The sequence below is a fragment of the Globicephala melas genome, chromosome X, assembly GCF_963455315.2.
Source record: "Globicephala melas chromosome X, mGloMel1.2, whole genome shotgun sequence".
NCBI lineage: Eukaryota > Metazoa > Chordata > Mammalia > Artiodactyla > Delphinidae > Globicephala > Globicephala melas.
In genome coordinates this window covers 16,442,907-16,461,802 of record NC_083335.1, presented here as the reverse complement: position 1 = coordinate 16,461,802, position 18,896 = coordinate 16,442,907, and the positions used below count along the sequence as shown (strand labels likewise).

General features: G+C 44.7%; 1 protein-coding gene across 1 annotated transcript in view; it reads left to right on the top strand.

Moving 5' to 3' along the window:
* Positions 1–18,171, top strand: part of ARHGEF6 (Rac/Cdc42 guanine nucleotide exchange factor 6) — a 165,898-nt gene extending 147,727 nt beyond the window's left edge. The window contains exon 22 of the mRNA XM_060292531.1: positions 17,970–18,171. Coding sequence (XP_060148514.1) covers positions 17,970–18,029 — 60 coding nt within the window. The 3' untranslated portion in view covers positions 18,030–18,171. The remainder of the gene's footprint in view (positions 1–17,969) is intronic.
* The last annotated feature ends 725 nt before the right edge of the window (positions 18,172–18,896 follow it).

Below are 18,896 nucleotides of genomic sequence, written 5' to 3'. Positions count from 1 at the left end.
GCTGGGGATACAAAGATAAAAATGATAGTCCCTACCCTGTCAGGAGCTCCCAGTCTACAGAAGCCAATCAATACATGAGCAGACAACCATGAAACAACGTGAGAAGTACCATGGTAGAGGTGAAGACAGAATGCTGTGGGAGTGTTAAGGAAGAGGATCTACCCAGCAGGGAAGTAGGATAGAGAGAATGTCCAGGAAGGCTTCCTAGATGAAAATACACCTGTCATAACTTTGTATCCTGACTTCTAGCACCCCACTGACAAATCCCCATGTTCATTGTCTATCTACTGTCCTTGGCTTTTCTAGTCTGGAATCTTCCACCCCTTTTCCTTCTGCAGCTATCTTTCTAGTCGGCTGTACTCACTCTGACATGCCAAAGGCTTAGGAGGAGTAAGGTAGGAGAGGGTTGGTGATAATCATCTCCAGCATGGATGAATGTGGTTGGGGATGGGGATAATTGGAGTGTTGGCCTCGTTTCAGATATTAGTTTTGAGAGTATGATCAGAATCCTCAATCTCTAGCTGCCTACCTCCATCCCATGTCTCCAAGGTGAATTTTCTTGGCAAATGTCTACTCTTTGTTTCTAAATTTTAGGCACCATGACTCCACTCTCCATTAGTGTAAGAAAAAAAGCTGTATTTGTTTATGTGTTTAAGTAGACAAGAAACACAGGTAACAGTGGTTACCACTGGCAATACAATGGAGTTTATGGGGAGCAAGTTTTACTTTTTAATCTATACCTCTGTGCCCTTTGCATTATTTTTATTTATTAAAAAATTTTTAAAAAAATTTTGGCCACACCATGTGGCATGTGGGATCCTAGTTCCCCAGCCAGGGATCGAACCCCCCTCCCCTGCATTGGAAGCATGGAGTCTTAACCACTGGACCACCAGGGAAGTCCCTGCATTATTTTTATAATGAGCATATTTTACTTTTGTAATTTTTAAAACAAACTTAAAAATATTTATTTGGTTGCGCTGGGTCTTAGTTGTGGCAGGCGGGCTCCTTAGTTGCAGCTTGTGGGCTCCTTAGTTGTGTCACGCAAACTTTAAGTTGTGGCATGCATGTGGGACCTAGTTCCCTGACCAGGGATCGAATCTGCATCCCCTGCATTGGGAGCGCGGAGTCTTAACCACTGCGCCACCAGGGAAGTCCCTAAAATAAACTTCTTATGGAAGTAAACTTTTACATACAGAAAAAGTGCACAAATCATAAGCTTAATGAATTTTCATAAAGTAAATACACCCATTGTAATCATCACCCAAATTGTAGACTTGTAGATTTTTAATAGTATCTTGGAAGCCCACCTCTTGTCTCCTTCCAATCACCTCCACTTCTCACAAAGGTAACCACTATTCTGCCTTCTATCACCAAAGAATCGCTTTGACTAAGAGTTCCAGTTGCTCCTTATCCTCACTAACACTTGGTATCATCAGTATTATTTATCTTAGCCATTCTAATAGGTCTGTAGTATTGTCTCATTGTAGTTTTGATTTGCATTTCGCTAGTGGCTAATGATGTTGATCATCTCTGCGTGTGCTCACTTGCTATCCATGTCCTCTTGGATGCTAAAATCTTCCATAAATATAGAACATAATCATTTAAGAAAATTGTTTGAAGATAATAACACCATTAACCAGACTAGGGGATATTCTTTGAGTGTAACAATTCTTCTGAGAGGCAGATTAGGGTGGTGGAAATAGCCAGATTTTGGTACTTGTTGTGGGATCTTAGGCAAATTATTGAACCTCTTTGTGCCTCGGTTGCTTTGTCTATAAAGCAAGGATAATAATAGTTCTTGCTTCATAGGGTTGGCCTGAGAAAATTACGTAAGGCTCTCTGCTCCATGCCTGACACTGGTTCATCAGTGTCTCTCTGCCCTTCTGGCAAAGCCTGGAAAGAAGGCATGAAAGAGAAGGTTGTCCTTGAGGCAGTCAACGGCTTAGTATCTGAGGGAGAATGGATGAGTGATTCCTCTTTCTCTAGGTCTAAGGAAAAATACTCTAGAGTTGTGTCCTAGAGTTTCTGTGCCCTCACTTCCTGCTGCTCCCTCCACCCCACCCCCACCAAACAGCAGGAGAAGCCTGCTTTGAAGGAAATTCTAGAAGAAATTCTAGTCATAACTGGGCTCTCAGATGCTACTGCATCCCTTGTATGATTTAAACACCTACTGCTGTGTGTCTAGCAGAAAGACACAAGCCCCACAGTGCACTGGGGAAGCATCTCAGTAGAGTGAGTGCAGGGGGTTGCGGGTGTACGCAGGAGAAGGAAGGTGACGGCACCAGGGGGTCCAGGAAGGTTCCTGGAAGAGGTGACATCCGAGCCCTGAAGGAATTTTCTGAGTGAGGGAAGAATGCATCCCAGGTACAGGGAATAGCATGTACAAGGCCCCAGAGGCTCTTTCTCTTCTTGAGGCTGCGTTCTTGGGACCACAGCCTTGTTCTGGGCTCTGCACAGCACCTCAGGTTTTTCCATTGTGCCCTTAAGGTGGAGCATCTCCTTATGAAGCCTTTATAGTAAAAACATCCCCTTTGTTCCAGGTTGAAGGGCCTCAGGGATCAAGTGCTGTACAGGCGTGTACATTTTGGGCACCCATCTTTCTTCAGAGATCAGCCTGATATGCTTGAATATATGATACTTGTCTGTGTGGTTCTAGCTCATTTCTCACCTCCCTCACTGCAATCTCAGACTGCCTTCTGCATTTCCTCCAGAGTCCAGGACTTCAATAGGCTGGCTCCTAGCTCCTATGCCCCAAACCCTTCCGCATAGCCTCTCCCTGGGGCCCCTAATCTACCCCTACCCTAAACCTTCTTGACTTAACTTGTTCAGGGTTCTCTCTTCTCTCTCCCCCTCCCCCAGCTTCTAACTGCTCTCCTCCAAGCTGCCTTCTTCAGCTCTGACCCCAGGCTAGGGCGGTCCCTCCCTCATCCCTCCTGCGGTCCGTTCCGACAACCCACTGGGGCTATTTCTGAAATGAGCGCTTCTGCTCCTGACTCATGTCCTAGGTCTCCTCACAGGAGACTGTCTTCTTCATGGGGACTGACTCAGGAGCCCTCTAGTTCTCCCACCGTGTCTCCTGGGGCCAGCCTCAAGGTTTCCGAAACGGGGAAACTGAGGCTCAAAGAAAGGGGATGACTTACGCGGGTTAGCAGGCGGCAAGTTAGTGACAGAGCAGAGACCACCCCAGGCCTCCAGACTTCCAGCCAATGCTCTTTCCCAGGAATCAGGTTGCCTCTCAGAAGGCTCAGGTCTTCTCACTGCCATCAGCTCCCATCCACCGACGGCACCGGGCACCCATCTCTCTCAGTACTTCCTTCCTGAGCCACTTCACTAAGACTGGAGCTGACCCATCCAGGCTTCTGACTCAGCAGTCCAGCAAAGAACATCCAGCCATGTCTGCATCTGATTAAGGAGACGCCAGGGGCAGGAAGCCTATTTTGTCCTCTGGCAGGGTGGAGGGCGCAAAAGAAGGCCGGGAGAGTCTGTGAGATGGTGAGATGTCAGGGACCACGGGGGCGGGTGGGAGGCGGACGGGTTGGATCAAAAGATTTAGGATTCCTAGTGAAATAATACATTTACTGACTTAGAAGGACCGCTGTGATGCAATGTTAGTGCAAATATCGTGGCAAAAATAAAATGTTCCCATAGTTCTGCTTGTGTAAAAGTAAGTTGAGAGTGTCTCCAAAGTGCCTATGAGTGGTAGTTAGCAATTAGCTGTGTGTTGCCCTCCACCCTCTGCATGTGAATTTTTGCCCAGAAGTTAATAGTTGACGATGACCACAACCTTGGAGAGCTGCTGCAACACAGGCGTTCACCTGTAAATAAACGGAGCTGAAAACTTTCCTCCTTCACAATATCCCACAGTGAACAGTGCCATCTTGTCCAGTGTGGATTTAGACCGGCTCCCACAAGAGCACGTCTACATCTAATGCAACGTCTAATCCAGTCAGGGATTTTGACATCAAGTGTTTTCTGACTGGGAGGAGCAGGAAGCCCTGGGGCCTCCTATTGTCACAGGGTCACTGATGCCTGGAGACCTCTCTCTTGATATGGGGGAATCCAACCGTATCTGAAGCGTGTTTAAATGAGCAACAGGGTTGACACTTGTACTGAGTTGAATAGCGTCCCCCTCACATTCTTGTCCACCTGGAATCTGTGAATGTGATCTTATGGAAATAGAATCTCTGCAGATATTAGTTAAATTAAGATGAGGCCATACTGAATTAGGATGGGCCCTAATCCAACGCCTGATGTCTTTACATGAAGAGGAAAATTTGGACTCAAATTGAGGAAAGATGGCCATATGAAGATGGAGGTGGAGGTTGGAGTGATGTGGCCACAAGCCAAGGAACATCAGTGATTGCTGGCTGTCACCAGAAGCCGGAAGAGGCCAAAAAGGAGCCTTTGGAGGGAGCATGTCCCTGCCAACACCTTGATCTCAGACTTCTGGCCTCCAGAACTGTGAGCGAGTACATTTCTGTTGTTGTAAGCCACCCAGTTTGTGGCACTGTGTTACAGAGGCCATTGGACACTAACATGACACTTCCATAAATGGAAGAAATAAATGGCCCCACCTTCTGAAATGCTGCTCCGGTTGAGACATGAGGAGAAAGATGCTCATCAACAGAGGACACACTCTTAAGCCTGGGGACTATGTGGTCCCTCTGGTTATGCTCTACAGTGGTCTATATGTGCGTAGAAAAATGAGTCTGGAAGGCACCCCAAGATTTGTCTTTGGGTGATAAATTTTGGGAGAATTTTATCCTTTTGCTTTAACTTGTCTGTATTTTCTAAGTTTCCCACATGGCTATGTCTTACTTGTGTAAAATATATATATCTCTATATACCTATCAACTATCCATCTACCTATCTTTAATCACTAGTACGCTCATACACTCACAGAATCTTTCCAAGTTAAATAGCCCCAGAGTACCTTCATTTCTTGTAGATCCAGGGCTAGGAAATACTCCTGAAAAGCCCTGGCAGTGGGGAGGGTAGACAATAATAAAACCCTGTATTTGTGTAGTATTTGATACTCTTCAAAGAGCACACCTCCATCTCCATCAACACATTCAACCCGTTCAACCGCATAGCCCTCTGGTTGATAAAGAATCTGAGACTCAGAGAATTGTCCAAGGTTTCATAGCTAATAACTCATGGGGCTGTGACTAGCACTCACGGTCCTAACAACGGGTCCAGGAGCAGTTTCTAGAATGTAAGATCTATAAAGACAATGCTTTCTGTCTGTCTTGTTCTCCTAGCCCTTGTATCTCCAGCACTGAGAATGGTGCTGGGTATACGGTAGGTGATCAGTACCTTTCTAGTGAATGGATGTAACAAAAGCAAACTCCTCCCTAGAAGCGTTTTCTGCTACTAGGAACATTTTTGTTCAGACCAAGCTGTTGTGCTCTGCAGACGGCAGCAGGGCTGCTGGAGAGGCCCAACTCTCTCCTCAATCCCTGTCCTTCCATATAACCTGCTCCTCTGACCCCTACCCCCAGTAAAGGGTAGCTGATTTCCAGGGCTGGCCTCTCACATCACCTACAGGGTGGCCCCCAAGGGATATCGTTCAAGGTCAATCTGTAAAGGGCTCCTTGTCCAACAAAAATGCCGCTCAACATAAAGATCCAGGGTCAGGGGGAGGGCAGGCTCTGCCGACGGGTGGGTTTGTCAGCCTCAGGATGATTTATTTGGTTCTGGGACAAGGAATAAATAGGACTGGGACAAGGAATAAGACATATCAAGAAATACTCGGGGCTTCCCCGGTGGCGCAGTGGTTGAGAGTCCGCCTGCCGATGCAGGGGACGCGGGTTCCTGCCCCAGTCCGGGAGGATCCCACATGCCGCGGAGCGGCTGGGCCCGTGAGCCATGGTCGCTGAGCCTGCGCGTCCGGAGCCTGTGCTCCGCAGCGGGAGAGGTCACAGCAGTGAGAGGCCCGCGTACAGCAAAAAAAAAAAAGAAAGAAAGAAAGAAATACTGACACACAAGGGACTTCCCTGGTGGTCCAGTGGTTAAGACTGTGCTTCCACTGAAGGGGGTGTGGGTTTGATCCCTGGATGGGGGACTAAGATACCGCATGCTGTGCAGCCAAAAAAAAAATTAGAAAAGAAATACACACAACACGGGGACTATAGCCAATATTTTGTAATAACTGTAAATGGAAAGTAACCTTTAAAAATTGTATACCAATAAAAATTAAACTGAAGAAAAAAAGAAATCTTGACACAGAGAGAGACATGCTCACATAGGGGAGATGGCAGCAAGGTGGATGGAAAAGGGTCACAGTTCAGAAAGAGAACACGAGAAGTACAGAAAATGTCCAAAAGTGAGTCAAGAAGGAAGACTTCTTGAAACAAGTGGGAAAAAGGAAGTGGGGTGAGGCAGGCAGAAAACACTCCCACCACTGCCTGTCATTGAAGCCCAACCCCCAGTTCTCACATCCCCTCCTAAGGATAGCCTCCCACCGCCCTCCACACAGGTGACACCTTCCCACAAGGCCTTGTGTGTGTGTGTTGGGGGGCTCCCAGAGGGCAGGCTGCTCCTTGCCCTGCCTGAGAGGGTGTGGGTGTGGCTACTCTCAGGGCTGAGAAGGGCTGGGTTTCCGGAAACCCAGAAGCCAGCAAAGAAATTGGAGAAGGGAGGGCGTGGGGTCTTCTGAGCACTGGGGTCAGGGAGCAGAGCTCTGGGGACCCCAAAGACTTTCACAATTCTCCCCTTCCCTGACCTTTTCCCACACAGCCAGGACAAGAAAAGGAAGCTTAAAAAGAATTATGGGGACTTCCCTGGTGGCGCAGAGGTTAAGAATCCACCTACCAATGCAGGGGACACGGGTTTGAGCCCTGGTCTGAGAGGATCCCACACGCCATGGAGCAACTAAGCCCATACGCCACAACTATTGAGCCTGCTCTCTAGACCCCACGAGCCACAACTACTGAGCCCGTGGGCCACAGCTACTGAGCCCGTGGGCCACAACTACTGAAGTCCACGTGCCTAGAGCCCGTGCTCTGCAACAAGAGAAGCCACCGCAATGAGAAGCCCGCGCACTGCAACGAAGAGTAGCCCCTGCTCACTAAAACTAGAGAAAGCCCATGCACAGCAACGAAGACCCAACACAGCCAAAAATAAAAAATAATTAATTAATTAATTATTTTTAAAAAGAGCAAGGTTTAAAAAGAAAAAGAATTATGGGCCAATTAACTGAAGTTAAGGAAGTTGCCTTAAAAAGGAACTCTCACACCCCTGCACCACTGTCTTAATTAAAGACCATTCCTGGCTAATTTGCTAGACAAGAGAGTTCACACATTTGTGATCTCTCTTGTCCAGCAAAAGTGTTTCGAGAGCACACATTTCTGTGTCCAGGTCAAACCACGTGTATTCTGGGAAAGGATGTCTTCCAGGCTTTGGAGCTCTACGGGAGGACAGTCGAGAGAATATTTGTCTTCTTCTCCAACACTGGATGCTTCTGCCCCCAGCATTCCAAGGTTTACATCATTAGTAGCCACCAGGTACAAAATGTCAATTACCAATGCTCCTATTTTCATACTTCTGAACAAAAGACCTTTCTCAAAATCTACTCCCAACTGGGAGCAAAATTGTCATTTGCAGCTTAGGACGCATAAGACTTTTCCAGCCGTGGGGTGCGTATCCACAAAGTTGGTGAACAAGGAAAATTACTGCATTTTCAGAGTTAGCTCCTCTGAAACCGGAAATGTGAACAGAGCTGACTTAGTGCTAAGACTTTCTCTTACTCCTGTAAGAAAGAGGAAAGGCTGTGTGCAAGGTAGCAGTGATGTGCAAAAACCACAGTAGAGGTTTTGTGAAGAAGAGCAATTGCGGCTTTTGCACAAGTTATTCCTAAACCGAGGCTGGGGACAGCATATGACACCTTTCAAAGCAGCTTCTGGACTGGTATTTCACTGAAATGTAGAAGATCTCTGAGCAAGACCGGAAAGCCAAAAGTCTACGTTTCATGACCTCTGCAGGAAAGTAATCGTTGCATTATGGAACATTCTAGAATGGCAGGCTCAAACCATGGCCCGGAAGAACTGTAGGCCTTTTTGGGTGGGAGGGGGAGAGGCAGGGAAAATATAATTCCCAATTAGGTTTCTGATAGTTTTCCACTCTCTCCCCACCCCCTCACCTAGTTCTGTGCCTCTTCTTATAGCAGTCTCCTCTAGCACAGGGGATCTGATTCAATAGCTGGGAAAAGGATGTAGAGGAAACAGAGAAGAAAAATTAATGTCAATCTCAGGAAGTCCAGAACTTTTTTTTTTTTTTTTGCGGTACGCGGGCCTCTCACTGTTGTGGCCTCTCCCGTTGCGGAGCACAGGCTCCGGACGCGCAGGCTCAGCGGCCATGGCTCACGGGCCCAGCCGCTCCGCGGCATGTGGGATCTTCCTGTACCGGGGCACGAACCCGTGTCCCCTGCATCGGCAGGCGGACTCTCAACCACTGTGCCACCAGGGAAGCCCAGTCCAGAACATTTTAAACTCAAAAGTTGCCTGCATATATAAAGAATCTGCATCACATACCCATTGTACTGGGAGTGCCCCTAAGTATATCATGTCCCTAGATGTAGCCCTGGAAAAACGCTTCACAGTAAATATTATTTTAGGACTAATCTATATTTGGATAAGAAGAAGAGAGAAGTTTTACCAGGTGAACAGAAGGATATCACTAATGAGTAAATAAGTGAACAGGAAGAGCAAAGAATTGGCCTGATAGAGTAGAATAAATTTCTTCTGTCCCTCATGGGGTTCTCTGGGCTGACTTAAGCCCCTATAGGATAAACTAGGAACGTTTTGGGGGGTTTTGGCCATTGCTCCTTGCAGTGGAAGGACAGAGTCTTAACCACTGGACCTCTAGGGAAGAACAAGGAATGTTTTAAATAGCTAACTCTTCTAAACAGCATTAGAGGGCTTCCCTGGTGGCACAGTGGTTAAGAATCCACCTGCCAATGCAGGGGACATGGGTTCGAACCCTGGTCCGGGAAGATCCCACATGCCGCAGAGCAACTAAGCCCGTGCACCACAACTGCTGAGCCTGCGCGCTATAGCCTGCAAGCCACAACTACTGAGCCCATGTGCTACAACTACAGAAGCCCTCACGCCTAGAGCCTGTGCTTTGCAACAAGAAAAGCCACCACAATGAGAGAAGCCTGCACACCACAGCGAAGAGTAGCCCCCACTCGCCACAACTAGAGAAAGCCCGCATGCAGCAACGAAGATCCAACGCAGCCATAAATAAATAAATAAATTTAAAAAAAAAAAACAGCATTAGGCCCAGACAGCTTCATAAATGAATTCTTTCAAACTTTCAAGGAGCAGGTAATCTTTTCTCTTTTTTAAATACATTTATTTTATTTATTTATTTTTGGTAACCAAAATGGACCTACCATATAAAACAGGGAACTCTGCTCAATGTTCTGTAACCTAAATGGGAAAAGAATTTGAAAAAGAAGAGATATATGTGTATATATAACTGAATCACTCTGCTGTACACCTGAAACTAACACAACATTGTTAAAATAAAAATTTTAAAAAAGAACAAAAAAATTAGCAAACCAAATCCAACAGCACATTAAAAGGATCAAACACCATGACCAAGTGAGCTTTATACCCAGGATGCAAAAATGGTTGAACAAAGACAAATCAATCAGTGATGGTCCACATTAACAGAAGAAAGGGAAAAAATCACATGATCATCTCAATAGATGCAGAAAAAAATATTTGACAACATTCAACGCCTGTTCATGATTAAAAACTCTCAACAAACTAGGAATAGAAGAAAAGTACCTCACCATAATAAAGGCCATATAAGATGAGTCCAAAGCTAACACCATACTCAATGCTGGAAAGCTGAAAGCATTTCCTCTAAGATCAGGAACAAAACAAGGGAACCCACTATTGCCACTTCTATTCAACAAAGAACTGGAAGTAGCCAGATTAGGAAAACAAAAAGGAAAACAAATAAAAAGCATCCAAATCAGAAAAGAAGTAAACTTATCCCTGTTTGCAGATGACATAATCTCATATATAGAAAACCCTACAAATTCCATTAAAAATAACTGTTAGGGGCTTCCCTGGTGGCGCAGTGGTTGAGAGTCCGCCTGCCGATGCAGGGGACGCGGGTTCATGCCCCAGTCTGGGAAGATTCCACATGCCGTGGAGAGGCTGGGCCCGTGAGCCATGGCCGCTGAGCCTGCGCGTCCAGAGCCTGTGCTCCACAACGGGAGAGGCCACAACAGTGAGAGGCCCGCGTACCGCAAAAAAAAAACAAAAAAACAAAAAAAACCAAACTGTTAGAAGCAACCCAATCCAAACATGGGCAGAAGACCTAAATAGACATTTCTCCAAAGAAGATACAGAGACTGCCAACAAACACATGAAAGGATGCTCAACATCTCTAATCATTAGAGAAATGCAAATCAAAACTACAATGAGAGGCTTCCCTGGTGGCGCAGTGGCTGAGAGTCTGCCTGCCGATGCAAGGGACACAGGCTCGTGCCCCAGTCCAGGAAGATCTCACATGCTGCGGAGTGGCTGGGCCCGTGAGCCATGGCCGCTGGGCCTGCGTGTCTGGAGCCTGTGCTCCGCAATGGGAGAGGCCACAGCAGTGAGAGGCCTGCGTACCACAAAAAAAAAAAAAAAACTACAATGAGGTATCACCTCACACCAGTCAGAACGGCCATCATCAAAAAATCTACAAACAATAAATGCTGGAGAGGGTGTAGAGAAAAGGGAACCCTCTTGCACTGTTGGTGGGAATGTAAATTGATACAGCTACTGTGGAGAACAGTATGGAGGTTCCTTAAAAAACTAAAAATAGAACTACCATACAACACAGCAATCCCACTCCTGGGCATATACCCTGAGAAAACCATAATTCAAAGAGTCATGTACCACAGTGTACATTGCAGCTCTATTTACAATAGCCAGGACATGGAAGCAACCTAAGTGTCCATTGACAGATGAATGGATAAAGAAGATGTGGCACATATATACAATGGAATATTACTCAGCCATAAAAAAGAAATGAAATTGACTTATTTGTAGTGAGGTGGATGGAGCTAGAGTCTGTCATACAGAGTGAAGTAAGTCAGAAAGAGAAAAACAAATACCGTATGCTAACACATATATATGGAAACTAAAAAAAAAGAAAAGGTTATGTAGAACCTAGGGGCAGGACAGCAATAAAGATGCAGACATAGAAAATGGACTTGAGGACATAGGGAGGGGGAAGGGTAAGCTGGGATGAAGTGAGAGAGTGGCATGGACATATATACACTACTAAATGTAAAATAGATAGCTAGTGGGAAGCAGCCACATAGCACAGGCAGATCAGCTCGGTGCTTTTCTTTTTTTTTTCTTTTTTTTTTTTTTTTTGCGGTACACAGGCCTCTCACTGCTGTGGCTTCTCCCGTTGCGGAGCACAGGCTCTGGACGCGCAGGCTCAGCGACCATGGCTCACGGGCCCAGCCGCTCCACGGCATGTGGTATCCTCCTGGACTGGGGCATGAACCCGTGTCCCCTGCATCGGCAGGCAGACTCTCAACCATTGTGCCACCAGGGAAACCCCAGCTCAGTGCTTTGTGACCACCTAGAGGGGTGGGATAGGGAGGGTGGGGGGGAGGAAGATGTAAGAGGGAAGAGATATGGGGATATATGTATATGTATAGCTGATGATTCACTTTGTTATAAAGCAGAAACTAACACACCATTGTAAAGCAATTATCCTCCAATAAAGTTGTTTTAAAAAAATAACTGTTAGAACTAATAAACAAATTCAGTAAAGTTTCACAACCCATAACACAAAAAAATCAGTTGTATTTCTAAACACTAACAAGAAACTATTGGAAAAGGAAATTAGGAAAACAATCCCATTTATAATAGCACTGAAAAGAGTAAAATACCCTTGACTAAGGAGGTAAAAGACCTGTCTATTGAAACTAGAAAACATTAATAAAAAATTAAACAAGACACAAACAAATGGAAAGACATTGCATGTTCATGGATTGAAAGACTTAATATTAAAATGTCCATGTACCGAAAGCGATCAACAGATCTAATGCAACCTTATCAAAATCCTGATGGATTTATTTACAGAAGTAGAAAGAAAAACCCCTAAATATCATAAGGAACTGCAAAGGACCCTGAATAGACAAAATAATCTTGAGAAAGAAGAACAAAGCTGGAGGCCTCATACTTCCTGATTTCAAAATATATTACAGAGCTACAATAATCAAAACAGTATGGCACTGGCCTAAAAACAGACATATAGATAAATGGAACTGAGCAGAGAGCCCAGACGTAAATCCACATATATACTGTCTACTATCTTTGACAAGGGTGCCAAGAACACACAACAGTGAAAGGATAGTCTTTTCAACAAATGATGTTGGGAAAACTGGATAGCCACAAGCAAAAGAATGAAATTGGACCCTTATCTTACACCATACACAAAAATCAACTCAAGATGAATTCAGAACTTAAACAGAAGACCTGAAACTGTAAAACTCCTAGAAGAACACATAGGGGAAAATCTTCACAACATTGGTCTTGGTAATGATTTCATGGATATGACACCAAAAGCACAGGCAACAAATACAAAAATAGACAAGTGGGACTATGTCAAACTAAAAAGCTTCTGTACAGTAAAGAAAACATTCAAAAGAGTGAAAAGGCATAAAATATTTTCAAACCATATATCTGATAAGGGGTTAGTCGCCAAAATATATAAGGAATTATTACCAAAAAAGAAAACAAAAAGTAACAACTCAATCTTAAAAAGGGCTAAAGACTTAAATAGACATTTCTCCAAAGAGGACATACAAAAGCCAACAGATACATAAAAAATGCTCAATGTCACTAATCATCAGGGAAATGCAAATCAAAACCACAATGAGCCATCACTTCACACCTGTCACAATTGCTATTCTCAAAAAAAATAAAAGGCAACAAGTGTTGATGAGGATATGGAGAAAATGGAACCCTTGCACATGTTGATGGGAATACAAAATGGTGCAGCCATTATGGAAAACAGTATGAAACTTCCTCAAAAAACTAAAAATAGAACTACCATATGATCCAGCAATTCCACTTCTGGGTATATAACCAAAAGAATTGAAATAAGGATCTCAGGGAGATATTAGCACTCCTATGTTCATTGCAGCAATAGCCAAGATGTGGAGACAACTTAAATGTCCATTGACAGACAACTGGATAAAGAAAATGTGGTATAGACATATAACGGAATACTATGCAGCCTTAAAAAAGAAGGAACTTCTGCAGTATGGGACAACATAGATGAACCTTGAGGAAATTATGCTAAGTGGAAGTAAGTCAGTCACAGAAAGACAGACAAATACTGCATGACTCCACTTATATAAGGTATCTAAAATAGTTAAAATCATAGAATCAAAGAGTGGAATGGTGTTTGCCAGCGGTTGGGATGGGGGAAATGGGGAGTTACTAATCAATGGGCAAAAGTTTCAGTTAAGCAAGATGAATAAGCTCTAGAGATCTGCTGTACAATATTGTACCTATACTCACAATAGGTACGCTTTAAAAATTGTGTACACTTAAAAAATTGTTAAGAGGGTAAATCTCATGTTAGGTGTTCTTACCACAATAAAATAAAAAATTTTTAATTAATTTAAAAAATTTTTATTTTATATTGGAGCACAGTTGATTAACAGTGTTGTGTTAAAATAAAATTTTAAAAACCTCACAAAGAACATGGAAAATTGAACTGCCTATCAGTTTCACACATAAATATTTTCTGAAACTATGCTAAGTAAAATACTAGTAAATGGAATCTAGCAGTATGTTAATATACTCATACCTTCACCAAGAGGGACTCATTCAAGATGCAAAAATAGCTTAATATTAGAAAATCTATTATTTGAATTCCCTTTAGTAACAGAACACTATTGTGATAAATGGTGAAGAAGCAAAACAATTCAACATCAATTTCTGATAATGCTTTTATTTTATTTATTTATTTTTATGCCTCACCATGCGGCATGCCAGATCTTATTTCCCCAACCAGGGACTGAACCCGTGCCCCCTGCATTGGGAGCGTGGAGTCCTAACCACTGGACCTCCAGGGAAGTCCCCCTGATAATGCTTTTAGAAGAGAAAGAATAGTGACAGTCTTCATTCATAAGTTAATTTATAGTTCAGCCTTACTATCTCTAACTTCGGGCATGTCATACATTTATGTGCTTCAGTTTCGTAATATTTTAAATAGTGATAATAATATATACTTCTCAGTGTCTGACGATTCAGTTTTATATATATACATATATATATATATATATATATATGAAGTGCTATCACAGTACACTCAGCTCCCCCTCCACCTCTTACTGCCTTTTTTCTCACCTGTGTAACACTCATTAACACTGTGTGCAGCACACTAAGGTAAGTGATATACTGTCAATTTTCAGTTTTCCTGGTTTCTTCATTTGCACCAGTGGATGTAGAATGTTTTTACTGCCGCTCTAGCTTGTTTGTTCATGCATGGTCTTGTAAACAAAGTAACACTTCCTGACTACCCCTCTATGCTAACTCCTAGACCCTCTTTTAAGAAGGTCTTTAGGAAGATTGTACTGATTGGCTTCACTGGTTGTATTAACCATTGGTTCCCAGCCCCATTTGCACATTAGAATCACCTGGGCAGCTTCCCCACGTGATGCTACTGAGTAGCTAGAATTGCAAACTGGTGTAGTAGTCACTTCACTCAAGTTACTTTTACTACCTCTACACAAATTGACATATACAGTCACTCCTCAGTATCCACAGGGTATTTGTTCCAGAACTCCCCTCGGATACCAAAACCCACAGATGCTCAAGTCCTTTACAGTGATCCCCCTCTGTATCCGTGGATGCTCTGTGGCTCTGCATCTGTGGATAGAGAGGGTCAATATTCGGTCAGTGGTTAGTTGAATCCGCAGGTGTAGAACCCTGCGGATTCCACAGATGAGGATACAGAGGGTCGACTGTACATCATTTGATTCTGAAATCAGCTTTGATTCATGACTAAAAATTAACTGAGTGACTCACAGTACCTAAAAGATCATTCATTAGAGTGAATGCACTTTCAGAAAGAAAGACAACTTAAAAAAAGAGAGGGCGGAGAGCAAGTAACCATAACTTGGAGGAATCTCACAATTAGGTACAAGAAAGAAGAGAAGCAAGGCAGGGTCAAAGAATAGAGACTCAGGATTGGGCAGTACCATAGAAACCAAAGAGGGGGAAAGATGCAAGAAAGATTAAGCTCAAACTTCTTGTTTGCCCTCAAGCACTGCCCACCTGCCCACCCAAGGAATGTTTTTCTGGGCTAAGCAGCTTGGTTGGACCCTCAGAACAAGAGCCACACTTCCTGGCTTCAAATCCCAACTCCATCATTCTCTAAGCACACAACATTGGACAAGTTACTAAACTCTCTATGCCGTCATCTCATCACCTGTGAAATGGGCCAACAATGGGTCTCTGCTCCTAGGGCTATTGTGAGCCCTAAACAGGGCACCAAGAACAGCACCTGGAAAACAGAACATAATGTGCTGAGTATTAGATTGTTGTTTCAAAGATCCCCATTGCAGACCCTCATAGCACCATGCGTTCCCCTCCTGTAGCATTTGTCCGAATTGTCATCTTACAATTTCTTTTGGTGATGCATTGTCAGGTCCACCAGGATAAACTCTCTTTTGAATAACTCAAAGCCAACTGATTTGGGACTTTAATTACATTTGCAAAATCCCTTCACCTCTGCAGTATAATGTAACCTAATCACAGGAGTGATGTCCCATCGTAGTCACAGGTCCTGCTGACGTGCAAGGGCAGGGGATTTACAGAAGGCATGTACACCAGGGCATGGGAATCTTGGGGGGCCATCTTAGAATTCTGCCTACCACCGTGATGATTTGATTGATCTTTCTTCCACTAGATCCTAAAGTCCACAAGGGCAAGGGCCATTTCTGTTTGGGGGGATGAGTGAGTGAATGAAAAATGAAAGAGAACTAAGGAAAAATAGTTGTGGGGATATGTGATTTGATTCACCAAAAACTTTACCACTATAGTCAAGAGGGAGCCCTTATAACTTCACAAAAAGTTGTGGAAAGTTGCAAAGCTGTATAACCCAGGTGAACATCAAGGCTGAACCCCTCTTTGGGGTTTGTTGTGTTGCCAGAGGCCATGGGGGAGCTGCCTGGGGCTTCTGTTGGCCCAAGTAGTTCCCAAACCCCAGGGTCTCCACAGCCCCAGCTAGCGCCCTGCCAGCACCCGGAACCTAACACCTGGTGCCCCTACGATCAGGGCACCCTCTGATCTCAAGTGTTTATGAAGAGATCAAGGGCATCCTGAGCAAGGGAAGGAGGGGGAGAAATGGCATCTAAGGCCAGACCTGAGAACTTCAGAGAATGAATTCAATACCTCACCTAGGAGGCACCCAGGCTTTTCTGCTTGGTGTGAGTGGTTTCGCAGTGGCGAAATGGTCTGAACGGTACCGCACTCTGCTGTCCTGCCGTTCACCTGCCCCATTCCTCTCCCAGCCGCTGAACCCCCGTCCTGGGCCACGACCCAGGATGGGCCCTGGGGTTTCAGTATTTTTATAACACCTTGATTCAGATATAATTCCCATAGCATATAATTGGGTGCATTTAACGTGTGTAGTTCAGGGCTTTCTGGTATATTCACAAATTGTGCAACCATCACCACCCTCAAATTCTAGAACATTCCCTTTAGCAGTCATGCCCCATTTTCCCTCTATTCTCCCCCACTCAATTTTGACTAAGGCGGGAGCCCTGCCCCCAAGGCTGTCCCAGTCCAAGCTTCTCGTCCTGGCTGTGCTCCTGACCAGTTGTGTCGCCGCGTGGCCTTCCCTTTCTGGGTCTCAGTTTTTCTTGATGTAAAATGAGAAGTTTGGACCACAGAATGTTCCCCGAGGGTCTCTGCTGTTCCTATATTCTACCCACCAACTGCTGCTGTAAGTAAGCTGTTTATTTAGGCCGACAGCCCAGCATCCCTCTTGCCCCATTGTGCCTTCACTCTCATTCACCTTACCTGCCATATCCCCCTCTCCTTTCACACCTCCTTCATACCCCTCCCTCCAAGAGCCAGCCCCAGCATTAGCTCCTCCAGAAGCTCTCTTTTCTCTAAACTCCATGGCAACGGAATCATCTACCACACAACATGGCCCTTCCTTACACAGAGAAAATCTGTGCTTCTTGTGGATGGCCAGGAAACGGTATCAAATATTTTCACTGCATCCCACATTGCCATCCTCTTTCTTCACCCGGTGCCTTGTATGGCTATGTTTTTGAGATTCTTTCCTCTTTGGCCCTTGACAAGATACCGCAATACTTCAGAACCTGGGGTGAGAGTGGGAAGGAAATAGGATGGGACGAACATGGGCTGACTACTTACTACATGCCCAGTCCATGCTGAGGAGTTGATGTGCTTTACCTCATTAGAAGCTCCCAGCAGCCACTTGTGAAAAGAATCCAAGCCGGGAAGGGTCCAGTTAACTGGCCAAGCTAGTAAGCAGCCCAAAGCAGACGAAAATCCAAATCTGTCTGATTCCTGGGTTTGTGCTTTTAACCTCTGTGCTACGGTGGCTCTCACTACAGTAGAGGATGCTGAAAGGGATGTAGTCAGATAAAATGCAAATTCCTCCTCTAAGTAGTGGGCGTTGGGTTCACTGACAATGGAGAGCAGAAACGGCAGCCCCAGCCCTCCCCATGCACTGCTGGGCACACAGTAGGCCCTCAGCTCCTGTTTGCTCAGGCCCTGGGCCCTCTGTCAAGATGCTCAGATACTAGAGCAGCTTTATGGGAGGGTGTGGCTGCCGCCCTGGATCTCTGGAAAAAAGTTTACCCCAAGAGGCTTAATCGCTGTTAAGAATTCATTTTCAGTTACCCAGGGATTTCTTTAAAATTGTTCTTAAACCCATTTTATTATTTTTCACAGACACCTCTACATTTTAGAATGCTTCACCCACCGATGCCTGATGGAGCTCTGGTTTTCTGATGAGAAAAGTGATAAGTGCTCATTGTGGGAAACTTTAAAATGCAGAAAAATATAAAGGAGGAAACAAGAAGCACCCACAACCCAAAGATAACCACTGATAACAGTTTGGAGTGTTTCCTTCCAGGCTCGCCAGCTTGCATGCTCTCTCTCTCAATAAAGAAATAAATATGCATACATAAGGCATCACTGGACTCCAACTGAATATGTAAGTTTATGACCCCTCTTTTCCCTGAACACTGTGTGGGCGTGAGCATCTTTCTACTTAAGCTGTTTCCCAATTTGTCCCTATGAGGAACTGATTCTGTAAATCATATGTAGAGGGCCCTGGCTCTCAGAGGCAAATTCCATAACTATCAAATACCAAAGCCTAATAATCAAATGAAATCGGCTCCAGTGCCCTGCGGGTGGCAGAGAAATTTGGAGGTTGTCATGGTAGCCTTGGAGTTCTCTTCCATTCATGTGGCACTTCACTCTGTAGCACCAGGCACTGGTACTTACCTGTTTCTTTTGTCCTCAGCAAGTACTAGGTATTAAGCTTCTTGGGTGCCCTGTTCCTCCACCCCTCATTTTTTGCAATAAACAATTGCTGGATTGATTCAAATGTATTTTCGAGATTTTTTTTTTTTGTCAATGTAGTAAGCAGCCCTCACAAAATATTTTGGTCAACCTAGATTCACTGGATGACCTGTGGGGACCGGGGAAAGCTCTAAGCGGCAAGTCCTAGCCACGAAGGTCATATTCCTTCCCGAGAAATGGAGGTACCAGCTCGCACCCAGCAGCCTCCACGTCCCTTTTCCCTACCTCAGGCCCATGCCCTTGGCGCTGAAATCAGGGGCCTCCGTCTGGACCTTATCCTCCTCCTTTGGC